Source organism: Pararge aegeria, chromosome 22, assembly GCF_905163445.1.
Source record: "Pararge aegeria chromosome 22, ilParAegt1.1, whole genome shotgun sequence".
Taxonomy (NCBI): Eukaryota; Metazoa; Arthropoda; class Insecta; order Lepidoptera; family Nymphalidae; genus Pararge; species Pararge aegeria.
In genome coordinates, this window is record NC_053201.1 from 533,437 (window position 1) to 547,872 (window position 14,436).

The 14,436-nt window shown below is 36.3% G+C and overlaps 1 protein-coding gene across 1 annotated transcript in view; it reads left to right on the plus strand.

Moving 5' to 3' along the window:
- Positions 1 to 12,554, plus strand: part of LOC120633854 (homeobox protein Nkx-6.2) — a 77,688-nt gene extending 65,134 nt beyond the window's left edge. The window contains exon 3 of the mRNA XM_039904223.1: positions 12,357 to 12,554. Coding sequence (XP_039760157.1) covers positions 12,357 to 12,554 — 198 coding nt within the window. The remainder of the gene's footprint in view (positions 1 to 12,356) is intronic.
- Positions 12,555 to 14,436: the final 1,882 nt, after the last annotated feature.

Consider the following 14,436-nt stretch of genomic DNA (forward strand, 5'->3'; position numbering starts at 1 on the left):
CAGTTTAACCCTGAAACTATGTACTGCTTTTCTGCTACTGTAATTAGAAAAGAATCAAATATTCCAAATTCAAATTAATAAAGAAAAGTAAAACGTAAATTAATCAAAAGTTTTGAAGTAAAACAAAAAAAAATTAAAAATGGCAGGCTGCGCTATCAAAAATCTCTGCCGTTTCATTAACTCTTGGGAAAGAAAAAAATAATGTCAACGCAAAAAAAGAAGCGCACAGATTAAATTTTAGAGGTACTTTTTTAAATTAATTAATAAGGGAAGGTGACGGCGGGGAAAAAATGAAATGTCAAAATTACAACAAGATTTGCTTTAATTATGTCCGTGGGGGTTGTCCGGGGCGGAAGGGAGGGGGTGTTACTAATTACATTTTCTTAATTTGCAAAGTTTCGCTGTTTTTCCCGCTGTCCGGTTTTGTACGTGGCCATGATTTGTATTGGAGAGATGTTTTAGCTAATTTTGTGTTGGGAATCAACTTTGGTTATAATGAAATTGTGAATACTGTGCGATTTGAAATTGTATAATAAGTCACGACCGACGACGAGCACAGACCTGGTCTCTATCCCTAACATGTGACGATAAATGTTAAAACCCGCCAAACCATATTAAAGCAGCGTGACGGTAAGCATTTTGTTAACTAGGTGCCTACCTCTGTCTTTGTTTTTTAAGTCATAACATCGTTAAGTATTTCTCATCAACATTTTTATAACGACATTAAAAAAATGCAAAGAAAGGGGTGTCCTACCCCCCTCGGAGGGGCAAATTGAAGATAATTAAGTTTATCGCTTTAATATCTTCTTGTCTTTCCAAATTTGCAAATGAGTTTTTTTAATAACGGCGAATTTGTACGCGCCGCCTAATCCTTTTATGATTTATGAGGTTTAAATGCAGATGCTGAGTTTTCTGGTTGTTTCTGTTATCCTACTTTTAAAAGGGATATTGTGTTACGAGTGTAAGTGTATTATGTTTATTAATTAGAGATTTAATTTCATAAAAAAACCTCACACACATTTTTTTAAATATTTATTTGTAAACCTAAATTGTACGCACTTAATTAAGAATATACAGAATCCGCATTCAGCTATTATTGTACGCAGTGACTTGTGTCTAAATACAGTGAAAAGCTCTGCGCACGGCTCAATTTACACCCGCGGAATGTTGCCAGGTCACAATTGTTTTCCTATTTTCCCATTTTACGGTGAACGCTTAGAAAATTTGAGGTAAAATAATTACTGCCAACTGCTCAATAGCATGAAGTGACCATCCAACGTGGAAACCAATCTAAAGTGGAGTGGTTTTTGATGCTTCAATTAACAGTGGCGTGCAGAGCTATGCACAGGATAAACAGATGGTATAAAATGATGAAAATCTCCAGGACGAGTTATAAAAACTTAAGGATAAGCATTGGAAGAGTTATTAAAATTCTACTCTTAAGTATTTATAACTCGTACTGGAGATTTTATTAATTTTATATCATCTGCCACTGCTTCAATATTAGACGTGCACTCGGTTTCTGTATGTTGTTAATTCTGTGATAGAACCATTATTATATTTCCATTTCCCATTTCGTCCTCTTAGGTTTGGATTTTAGACAAAAAATTAAGAACTACTGATATTTCATTATTTAAAAAAATATTACGCTTTCGGTTGGAGTTCAAACTAATTAATGGCACGAATCGTCCGATCTATTCGTTATTAAATTATCAAAGTTAACTGAGAAGCGCGTGCTAAAAAAAATATAGAAATGAGAGGCCAAGATATTCACTTCAATACCCACAATGTTCAGGATGGCACTTAAATCTTTCATTAATTAACAGTATTATTGAAGCAACTGTAAAATACCTAGTTTCTTAGCAGTAATTATTTATTCTCATGACTATTATTCTTCCTTCCTATTAAAGTATTCATTTTATAAAAGACATCATTAAAGCCCACCAACCTGCTTTATAGCAGTGTTGTGGGTCTGTACTCTATAAACCTAACTTCCCAAGGAGTGAAATAAAACAACTGGACTGACTCTAATACTGTATATTAAGCTTCTCTATAATTCATATTACTTGTTACCTTCAAATGACTCTACTACCAGTTCGGAATGCTGTCTTCGGCAGAGAAGACCACTGGCAAGAAACTCTACCGTTGCTCTTTTATTCAATCAATTAAAACAACTTATATACACGATTACAACATTGTCATATGTAATAACGCTAGGCCCTTTGATACAAGACATATTTTAAGACAGGTCAAACATAACTACTATTATCACTTATAACATCAGGACTTTTGGAACAAATTGTTTTTATATAGCAACCTCTGCCACATAAGCTATCTGTATAAAATAATGCTAGGGCTCCATTTGTGATACCTAAATAACCCAAAGGATATAAGAGATATACTTATCTGATGCAACATCAGGTACAACCATAGTACCAACAACTTTTAACAACTTATCTCAACTCCATCACCAGTATATACGACTCTTGTTCCGCCACAACAATATTTCGTTACGTTTATCGTTTCCATTATAAATCACCTATTCACAATTTGTAACGTTCTATCCACAATACTTTACTTAATCTGCTTTTCTCATTTCATTACTTTAAATCCGTGCTAACTTTCAATTCCCGCCAATCTATCTTGTCAAACTCGCGTCTCCCGCCATAGATCCTATATTTTACTTTGACAGTCTACTAAAGTCCATTATTCTATTTTCAATACGCTATCAATGAGTATACAAACTATGATTTGTTGATATATTTAATATAATCATCGGGTTTATCATAGATAAAGTGCTATAATTCCCTATTTCCTAACACGCGTATGGAACCCTCGTAGCTTTAGATTTAAGTTTACGAATGTAGTTACCGCCATCACTACTCACTGCTATGTACACATTTTGTATGTCATCAACGCATCAAAATCTTTGTGCCTATTTGAATAAAGAAATATTGACTTTGACTTCTTTGAGAAAAATCTGGTTATTTAGTTCTTACGAATTAGAATAGTTCAGGAATAGATGATTTATAATATTTGCCTTTTGTGAACAACCGCTACGAGATTATGACCGCTACATTTGCCTTCTTCGTAGCTGGTTCGTAACACAACGGTCGGCTCGAAGTATGCATGGTCGTAAGGCCAGGACAAAGAGTCGCAACAAACAGACAGGCTTGACTTTTATTTCTTAACTTACGAAAAGTGCTTAAAGGTAAGCCTACTTGAATGAATTTAAATGAATAATTTTGAAGTTATGTGAAAAAAGTGGAAATACAAAAGTTTAAGATCTTTTTATTACCTACAACGTTGCCATTTGGCTTTTTTCGATAGGACTTTTAGTTTTGCCGGAAATTGAGAAAAACCGTTTTTTACCCTTAAAAACTCACCCCACCCCTTCCCGACCTCAGTTCGGTCCTGCAATTACTACCATAAAAAAATATAAAACAAATCTGCATTTTTTTAAATAGTTCCTTTTAGGTATCATACACGTAATATTATGAGTCATAGTAACCTTATACGGTTATACTTACTTATTTAATAATATTATTGTACTCCCGACTGTAGGTATACTGTTTTAAATGCTTTTCTAGGCCTTGTAAACTGTGAGCAATCAAATTCTATGCTGTTCTATTTTATTTTATTATGTAAAAAGCTCATACAATTGTTCCCTATAACTAAGACCACTGGCACCATGATAATAAAACCACCAGACAATAAAACGAAATCTATATTAAAATCTCAATTTTACTGCACATTCGTTAAAAAAAACCGATCGCATCGAATTGAATATCAACACGGTAAATAATACAGATTAAAAAAGTATAAAAAAGACAAAAAAAAAAGTAGCGACACGACACGCGCCGCGCAATTTATTTTTTCCTCCGTATCAGCAGTCGGGCAGTCGTTTTGAAGAATTTGTGGCCGATAGGTAAATTGGAATTGTGTTTTTGATCGATGGCGTGCACTAATGGACGCTGGTGAAAAAAAAATGGAACACCGAACGTGTACGATGCATTTTATTCGCTGTGCATGCATGGATGCATGGATGCATGCACGCGAAGGATGCGAAATGGCGCTTTTGATTGATGACACGATCTATTGTTTGGACGTGGATAGCGGATGGAGTGTACTCGGATAATGGATGCACTTTGTACGGTTTATTCCGATGCAACTCGATTGATATTAATTTTTGTCATCTGTGGAATGGATTAGTAGGTTTGCTGCACAATCGCGGGTGGTCGTAGTGAAATTAAATGGCATAATCTATTAATTAATAGTGTTTTAGTAGTTATATTCATATTTATTTAGTTGCCAAATTTTGGGTACTTAACAAATAAACATTTAACAAAACAGTTCACCTTCACAATCGACTGTCACAAAAATAAAAATAAAAATTTCTCTTAAAGATTTAAAAAATAAAAATGCAATAATAAGAAATAAGTAAAAATGTCATTTTAAATTAATTAGGCAAATAATACAATAACAAATGTTTGTCATATTAGTATTAAATAACAAAAATGAAACTATAAATAACGTGCACCGCCAAACTGACGTTAGGTTGGTAATATATACATCAGATTTTTGTTTTATTAGAGACAGAAAATGTTTAATTTGCGTAATCGGAAACGCCGGATATTATCATAGCAATTTTACTAATAAGTAGAGATCGTACACTCGGATGCATACTGTTGATAATTAGTTCAAAGTCAAAGTCAAATATTTCTCAAAGTTAAGTAAGGATTATTCATAAGTGAACCAACAGTGACAACGTATAATGGTTAACCTCGGCTGTTCCTACCTATGTATCTCGCGGTCTATATATTGCCGTCGGGCCAAAAATGATAATGATAATGTTACCTTTTCTGGGTTAAGAAGTAGCCTTTGTTACGTTTCGCTCTTTCACCTAACTCTACGCCAAAAATGAAGTTTAAGCTAGCTAAGCAATCAGCTTAGCTAGCTTACAGGAAGAACAGAAAACAAATACACTTTTGCTTTTATCACATTAGTAAGTATTTGATGTTAATAATTCTCAGTAGGTACAAGGATGAAGTTAATAATTTGGTGCTGTCCGACCCGTGTCGGAGATAATAACCGTTTGGAAGTAGCGTGGTGGATCCATGCTCTAAACGCTTCACTTCTCTCTTATTCGACTTCACTAACATATAGTCAGGGTTTCCTTTGTCCTATTACTTACGTAACAATATTTTCATTACTTTTTATTGTAAATATGTTTTAAAAATATTAAAAAGAATATATATATTCTTTCATAAAGTAATTGTCTTTTAATTTTATTGATTATAAATTTCATGCTATTTTATATTTTTATTGTATGTACATACCTTCCAATACAAAGGGAATAAAAATGAAGGAAAACATCGTGACGAAACCTGCATGCCTGAGAGTTCTCCATAATGTCTTCAAAGGTGTGTGGAGTCCACCAATCCACACTGGGCCAGCGTGTTGGACTGCGGTCTTAACACCTTCTCATTGTGGGAGGAGACCCGTGCTCTGTAGTGGGCCGGTTAGAGGTTAATATGAGATGGTAATTAATGAGAATCTGTTGAGTAAGTCCAAAACCTAACAAACTTTGGCCTGACCAGTGCAGACTTTCGAGGCAATTTGAGTGCAGCTAGTTCGGATTGAGCCCGTCCGTCTGTCACACAGCTCGGCGTCCGGAGCCAGCTGTAAAGCCGAACATCATTAGGCGGGTCGTTTGTCACGCCTTATCGCGACAGTCGCCAGTCGCGATTTGCCCGCCCGCGCTAATGTTGTGTGCTCACTAAAGCTTAGCATTCACTCTACTAACAATTCACTATTTAAGAATGTAATATAACGACCCCCCTGGCGCAGTTAGCGCTGTGAAATTAAGTAGGAGGTCCCTGGTTCGATTCCAGGCAGGGATTTTTCGGTGGTCTAGTCTGCTTGTGACAAGTTACCACCCTACCGACAAAGACGTGCCGTTAAGCGATTAAGTGTTCCGGTGCGATGTCGCGTAAAAACCGATTTGGAGTATGCCTACCATACTCTTAACAGGTTAACCCACTACCATCTTAGACTGCATGATCTCTTACCACCAGGTGAGATTGTGTCAAGGGTTAACTTGTAGCGGAATAAAAAAAAGTTTTCTTTTTTCACTACAAGTAATGACCCTAGATAGCAATCTCACCATTTGATAAACGATGATGCAGTTTAACATGGTAGCGGGCTTACTTGTAGGGTTAAACCAGTTATATAGTAAGAATAAACTTACAGTGCAATATACTAGGTTACATAAAATTCATAATTCGTTTAAAGGAAATTGCATACAATTCTACAATAAACTACCAATTGTCATCTTGGAGATGTCTCTTAAAAAGTTCAAAGTTTGTATTAAACGTTAGCTTATAGAAAAGTCCTATTATAGTATAAAGGACTACGTAAACGATAAAAAAGCTTGGGTGTAAATTATTGCTCTAACCAGGTTGCTCTTCTAATAATTTAAAATGACATTGTGAGATGGTGATAACAAAAAAAAAACACCCGGCTAAGTTTGTTGTGGGCTTTTTAGACCAGGACGCGTTTGGAACCCTCGTAGCTTTAGTTTTAAGTTTACGAATGTGGTTATCGCCATCATCTCACTACCGTGTGGTTCTTATGTACGCATCAAAAGTGCCACCTGTGGGCCGGGCCTACTTGAATAAAGATATTTTTGACTTTCACTTTGACTTTGACTTTATATTAAACGCATATTCACCCACACTTTTTCGGTAGGGTGGTAATTAACTAAGGCCAAAGCCTTTAGCGGACCAGACAGAACAGAAAAATCTGAAATTTCAAATTACCCCTGCCACTGGCAACCGAATCTAGGATTTCCAACAGAAGACTCAACGCTGCGCTAAGGAGGTCAACAGTTAACTGTTAAATAGAGTTTGCCATTGTGCCAGCGTAGTGTGACCTCTGCCAGGGATTTAGCATATCGGAAGAATATAAACCTCAGGGCACCTCCTCCAACCCTCATTTCGTACATCCACGAGACCACAAGTCACAGAATGGGAGAGACGATGTGAGATATCAAGAGTATCAAGTGGCGTTCGACCAAGCCTTCATCTTCCAGATCTGTCTAGAACTTAATTATCAATAGAATACAACTGTATAAAGAAGTACATAATTGTTGTGGTACAAGAAATAGTTGTGAAAAGTACTTTCATAGATTAGAATACAAAACAAAATAGAAGCGTCGAAAATAATGTTTGGAATGTACCGATAATTTTCTATAATTTACAGTCATCAAAACTAGTTTAGCGAACTTACCATATCAAAAAATATAAGTAGGTATAGAATTAAATAGTACTATGAACTTTTACCCAGACAAATTTCATAAATACGTCTTAAGCTCCTTTGATATCTAATTGTGAAATGATACGCAATAATTATATTAAGGCAACATAATTCGATTATACATCTTCCATATAATACTATATTAACATACTAAAATCGAATCGCCTCAATGCAACAGTTATAAAGGCCCGAGGCATTCAACGTCTCATTCGAAATAATTACACGACTAAGATATGGATTTAGGTATAGGTGAGGCAGAGCGGATAATGGTAGCGCTTAAGTATCGATTCAAGTCAATGGCGGATTAAGTCCGTCAGAGACTGGGGGTGGTAAAACTAAACGAATTTAATGTATTATCGCACTAATAATTATTTTTCAAAACAATATCGAATTCAAAAGTAAAAAAAAAACTAATTATTCTTGCCTGTATTATGAAGTTGGATGGACATTTAACACCATAGAATGGATTATGGCCATTGAAATCTATGTAATTGAGTACCTGCCTTTATCGGTGCTTTACAAGCAACCGACTTCCGTCTATACACACGAACAAATACGACAAACGACACAGGTGTTCCATATTATTTTATTAACATGGGTAGGTGTGACGTCTTATATGAAGCAACATCGAGAAAAAAACCTTTTTTTGAAGACGGTTTCTAGAAAATCCACTGTTATGTACCTTCGTGGTATTATGAGTAAAAGTTGCTATGTGGTTTCTTCTTGAGCAATTGAATTTCACATTTCTGTCCTATCTGTCAGTAAAACTAATTTATACATCCCTGTAACAAACGGAAAAACATGGCGGACTGTAAGCTAAGACGTTTTTACCTCTATAGAGCCATTACCGCTGTTAAAAAATAATAGATATTCACATAATTATCCTTCTACCGCGACCCACCCCGCGAGAACGAGCGCGCATTATTTTAATCGCCGCGTAAGAGCGAGTTAGCTATATTTCCCGCGGTTCGTCGTTTAGCACTTAAGTAATTGAATACAGGGGGTGAGCCGGGAATGAAAGGAACAGTGGGATATAATAATAAATGTAATAACACTCTTGTGCGAACTTGTTTAGTTCGCTCGTAAATATAATAATAAACATACGTCAGCGAGTTTGATGGCGCACGGGAAGTTTGCTGTTTTGTGACAGCAACGATCACAATATCAAAACAGTGTCGCTTATGTTTCCCTACTTTCCGCTTGCGACTTCGTCCGCGTAGAGTTTCCATTTACCCGAGGAACCAAATTCCTGTGATAAAACTATTTTATCTGTTATTTATTTCTAGATTATCAAAACTAGGTCATTATTATCTTTTTAGTCAGATATATCAACGTTATCAGCCCATAGCCTGCCTACTACGGGGCTCGGGTCTCCTCAGCATGAGAAGGGTTTAGGCCGGAGTCCACCACGCTTGCCAAGAGTGGTGTGGTCACACGCCTTTGAGTAAATTTAAGAGAACTCTCAGGCATGCAGGCTGCAGCTTTATACAGGTTGTTTTTCTTCTAATAAAACAAATGATATTTTCATTTCATTTGAATCCAAAAAGTTAGTGTTGCGTGCCGGGAATTAAACTCGATCCCCAAAAAGAGGCCGTAGCCGCAACCACTAGACCATCACCTCAAACTAGATTATATACCAAAACTAAATGTCGCCCACGATTTTGTTTGCGCATTTAAAAACCCTTTTTTTTATCACTTCTTAAAATATTACAATCAGCGTTGCGTTTCGTCATAAAACTGCAGGTTTCGCTAAAAGTGATTACCAAAATAATAAGACCGCTTAATTATATTTCAAAATATGCTAATGCTGTAGATATTTTTATAGCGCTTAAGTGAAAGAGGAAACGCGTCTGTTTCATTAAACGGCTATTAAGTCTTTGAAATTTAAAGTTTCTTTATTCAGAAAAATATGATCAAGATAGAGTTAGAGTTAGTCACGGTTCTCTGGGCTTGTCTCCGTACTTGGTCGGCCGGAACCTTCCGTTGTACGTAGTGTCACTGGTACGTCTCCCCGCTGGGTCACTCCAGCCAGCCGAGCTCACTCCAGAAGCTGAGCAGGCCGCCCAGGTCACCAAGTGCTTCAGGGAGTGATGCTGGGGAGCCAAGGTCCGTGAGAACTTAAGATGTGCCAAATAAATAATATTGTCTTCTTCAAACGCTATGTATAAACTCTAGTGATAACGGTTATGAACTATTGCAAGAAATTTAGAAGTTGGGCTTTCTGAAAAGTACTGTCAGCCCAGACCACTATACCAGAGAAAATTCACTTTCATTCAATTCTTAACAATTATTCATTGTAAAGTCAACAACTTCTGAGGATGCTCGCGTTTCGGAACGAAACGTGCGTAGAGGGTACATTGCCGAAGATCTGTTTGGTGTGGTCTGTGAAGTATAACGATTGAAGAAATTATAAATTACTCCATACAGATTCTCCTGCTTTTCGCGGACTATAGCAAATTAAGCTTAATTTTCATAATATATCATGTAGCGCCTGCTTCTACCGAATATCTATCCAACAGAGAAAATTCAATTTCAAACTGTTTCGGTTGTTAGTTTTGATGGCTAAAGACCAAGGTCGCACAGTGCGTGCTGGCGAGTGATAATTTGCGGCTCTGAAACGTGGTCGCTTACTTTGGGCCTCAAAATAAGGCTCAGAGTCACTCAGCGGGCGATGGAAAGAGCTATCCTGAGAATATCTCTACGTGATCAAATCAGAGGGTTACCGACATAGTTGAAAAAGTCGCGAAGCTAATTTGGCAATGGGCACGTAGCTCAGAGTTGACGGACGTTGGGATCCCAAGGTGCTGGAATTGGAACCCCACACCGGTAAACTTGCGTTCGAATCGAAGTACTAATAGTAGGAATCACTAAAAACTTGTAACTACGCCAGAAACGCACTTCCTGCCAAAAAAAATAACATCAATTAATCTTTACAGGGCTATTAAACCGAACGCTGGAGTCGAACATTTAATAGATATTGTAGGAGCCATTGAAAATGAGTCGTTTTTAATACTCCTCGAGATTACGACGCGAATAAAAACAAAGTGCCGAATAACAAAGAACATAAACGGTAACGACCTCACTGAATGCAGATTGCTTCAAGGAGCTTCGCGTTCATACAAGATGAGAGATGGTGACTGTCAGTGTCGCTGTCACACAGCGACTGGCGTATAAAAAAAAACGTGTGTGTACTTATGTACGCGAGTTACAAGTTATACCTAATTCTGTGGCGTAACAAGATAAAAATCTTTTTAAAATTTTTATCGTACGCCTTATTCTACGTTTGTAGAGAAAACGACACTAACAATAGAAAAAGGTATTTAATACATTGAAAGTTTTATTATAATGCATTATCCAGTTACCTAATTACCGGACCACCAAGTATCACTGAACATTAAAAGTTGAGATTTTTGTACAATTGAATCGATTAAATCACCGGAATGAGCCCGTAGACTTTGACAATTGAAAGTGTACATAGTCAAACATTTTTTTGAAAAATTTTAATGTCGACTATAGCTAGCTACAGTAAGCTGGCGGACGATGTATTCTCCTCTCACTCGGTTTAGCAACTACCTTCATCTTGTCAAAATCGTTTAATCATGTAGCGCGCATTTCGTTACATCGTATAATTTCACTCCCATTATTTTTTCCTAACGCCGCTAAAGAATTATAACTTCAAAAGTTAATGATATAAATGATAGAAAAGTATAAAGATACCTGAAGGGTCTAGCTCGATTCTGTCTAAAGTCAATACGGTTTGGTTCTGTGTGAGTAGACCTTTAGTGAACGTACCGGTACGCGACCGAAGCCCGAACCAAGGATCGACGCGAGCTCTAATCATGAAAATGTATTTATGACCTAATTAAACTCCTGTCTGCCGCTCGGAGCCCGTGCGATAAGGACACCCGATACACAATAGCTAGCGAGGGAGTGGGACAGAAAACTCCCCGGCCCAGTGATTAATGAGTGTTATATGGCTGGTTAAGTACCGTGTAATTTGCAAAACGACCCTTAATTACCGTAGAACATGGCTACTACCGTTGTCTTTATCGTCCCCGACAAGATTTTATGCGAAAGAAAGAGACGCAACAACTCCCCGTTGCGACTTAAAAGGCGGTATTTAATGAGGCATTATGATGTCGGCCGTACAGATTAGGTTCACATGGCGCGGGAATGTTGACCCGCTCTTTATATTTGGCTTTCAGGAAAACAAACATGGAGTTTAGTGGCTCGTTTCCAAATGTAAAATGTCGCCCGCCGCTGCGCTGCGAGCACATTTTGTTTGAGTTTAGGCCAAATTATGGCTAGATAATTCTGAAATTTCCGCCAGCGACCTCATTTTAAACTTGGTACAGCAAATAATCTGAAAGTTGCGAGCTCGGATTATGTTGCGTAATGACTGCAACTTAGAACTTGACAATTACGAGTACAGCCAAGTTGATAATGTAACTTTGATGGTTAACAGAAAAATTTAGTTTACTTAGCAAATACAAAAATAATATATCTATATGTACCTAATGATGTTAAAAATAAAGATTTTTCTTAGCAGTATTGATAGGTTAATTACCTATTTGATTTTTGCTTAATGTTCTCGTAGTAAGAGAGTGTTTTTTTCTCTTGACTTTTAGCTTACCTATGTGTCAAACCCACCGTTACACACTATATTAATCCTAAATACAAATAAATCTAAACAATTTGGGAGAATCACACAATCACCAACATATCTTTCACTGCCGAAACGCTCAAAGGTTCGCTAATAAAAGAGTTTAAAAATACCATTATTTATAAAATTTATAGTCAAGTCTTTAAGTGTGTCCTGAAAACTTTGGTTGTTTCACTTACGCTGTGTTGTTAGCTGAGCGACGTTATGTTATTATAAAGAACATAAGAAACATTCTTGTTTTAAAAAAGCCAAGTGTCAAGTTTCTGATTGCAAAATCCGTTCCACCATTACCTATAATGCAATCGAGTAACAAACATCCAACATATAAAAATGTCCGAGATATAATAAAATTTAATAAACTCTCTGTCTTCTCCAGGTATGGTTCCAAAACAGAAGAACAAAATGGCGGAAAAAGCACGCCGCAGAAATGGCGACCGCTAAACGCAAACAAGAGGAACTAGGCGAAGAATGCGATGAACAAGAAACACACGACGCTGATGGCTGCAGCGACGAGGAGGAAGCCAAACGGCCCCGTCTAGACTTACACCTACACATGCCGCACCATCGACAGTGATCCGATCACGGCGTGGATCCGTCTGCGCCCGATCCGATGGAGCGGACCCGACTGGACCGTTCCGATCCGTTCCAAACCGAAACAGACGGTCCCGTCTACGCGAGTGCCAAAAACAGTGACCGCTACGAAGACTTTTATTACAATTACGATTACAAAAAAGATAATTACAATAATTATAGGGAAACTAATGACACGCCATTCGACCTGTCCAACTGGCAGGTTAGGGACGAGACGGGTCGCGAAACTAAAACCAGTGAGTCAGTTGACAGTGATGACGTGAATGTGAACGAAACTGGTGATGACAATCAGCCTATTAACTTTGCGTATTACCACTTTTAAACTTTAAACTAATCCAAATACAAAACACTATTTAAAATACATAAATCATATAAATGCGTTACTTTAAAATACATTGGAAGCTGCCAAAAGTTTAGCCGGCTTTTCGGAATAAAATTTATATTTGTTTGGTTACTTTTTAGCATGAAATCTGATCACTTTCGGATTTGGGAAAGGTCAATATAATGTTTGGAATGATAAACATCCCCGTTGATAGACTTTTGATTCAGTATACAGATTAAGAAAATAACTACAATGACAATGTTGACACTTAGATAATATCTCAAGCAGCCATGTAAAGAACCGATATATTAAAAGATATGCATAAGATTCAAAGTATTCCAATATTTTCAATTAAAAATAATAGTTGCTTCAGCGTCGTCTATCAAAAAATGAATCGAACGCTTTGTATAAAATGTAGTAAAAAATTAAGTATAGGAGTTGTAAATAAATTATGCTATGTGATACCTAAGTAATTTATTGTAAGCTGTAACTAGATTTTACAAAAAGCATTTTGTGACGTAGATACCTATGTACCTAGAGTTAAGTGATTCTGTAAATTTCGGTTTAAATATTCTTGGTGCCAACTCTTATTAAATTAGTCGACTCAATAGATTTCTCGCTACACTTTTGGTTAATCGAAAAAGATAAGTTAGTCAACAAAAAATTAAAAGATAATATGGATTTTTTATCAGACTAAAAAGTTTTAAATCATAGGGTGGTTCCATTTTTTTGCAAGAAATAAAATAATATTCATGTTTGTAAAAAAAAACCATTAAATTATTTTTGAACCAAGTACAATCTTGCTTAGTATTTTAAGTTAAGAAGGGATAGGCGAAATGCACCAACGATAAAAAAGAAACAGCATTTTTGGGGTGTAGTTCAAGTAATCGATGTTACCAGTATTAAAAAAATAAAAGTAAAATCTTTATTAATAGGCAAAAAACGAGTTTTTACTTCGTGTAAGATATTATAACTTAAAATAGCGCATCACCTATTTTCCATACTTTTTTAAATGGATACCCTTTTAATTTGTAATAACTAATAACTTTGTAAATATACTCTAAAAGTTAAGCAAAGTCTGTAAGTTTAAGACGCTTTACACACGGGAACATTCTCACGAGCGGTTTAAGACCGTGCGTCAATCGAATTTCATCAATTTCTAAAGTAGTTGTCAGTTGATATCCCCCATCCGGTTTATGTAACTTTTCTAAGGTGCTGAATAAATAGCAGAATTGCAAATTTTATAGGAATAAAAGATATCTGTTCTGAATTCCTAATTATTATAGTTTTAAAGGTTTTATTTATTTATTTAAACTCTTTATTTATACTAGTGGTGTACACACAGTTAGGAAAATAAAGGACGAATAGAGAGAAACTCAAAAAAGGTAATTTTTTTCACCATTAAAGATTAAAATTTGTCGTTAAATTATTTTAAACGGCTCTGGATCAGTATTTTAACGAAATAATAAGGCATACGAGCATTTTCAAATAAAATTAAAGATAATGCCTCGTGCGTGTAAAGAACTAAAATGGCGCGTTTCAG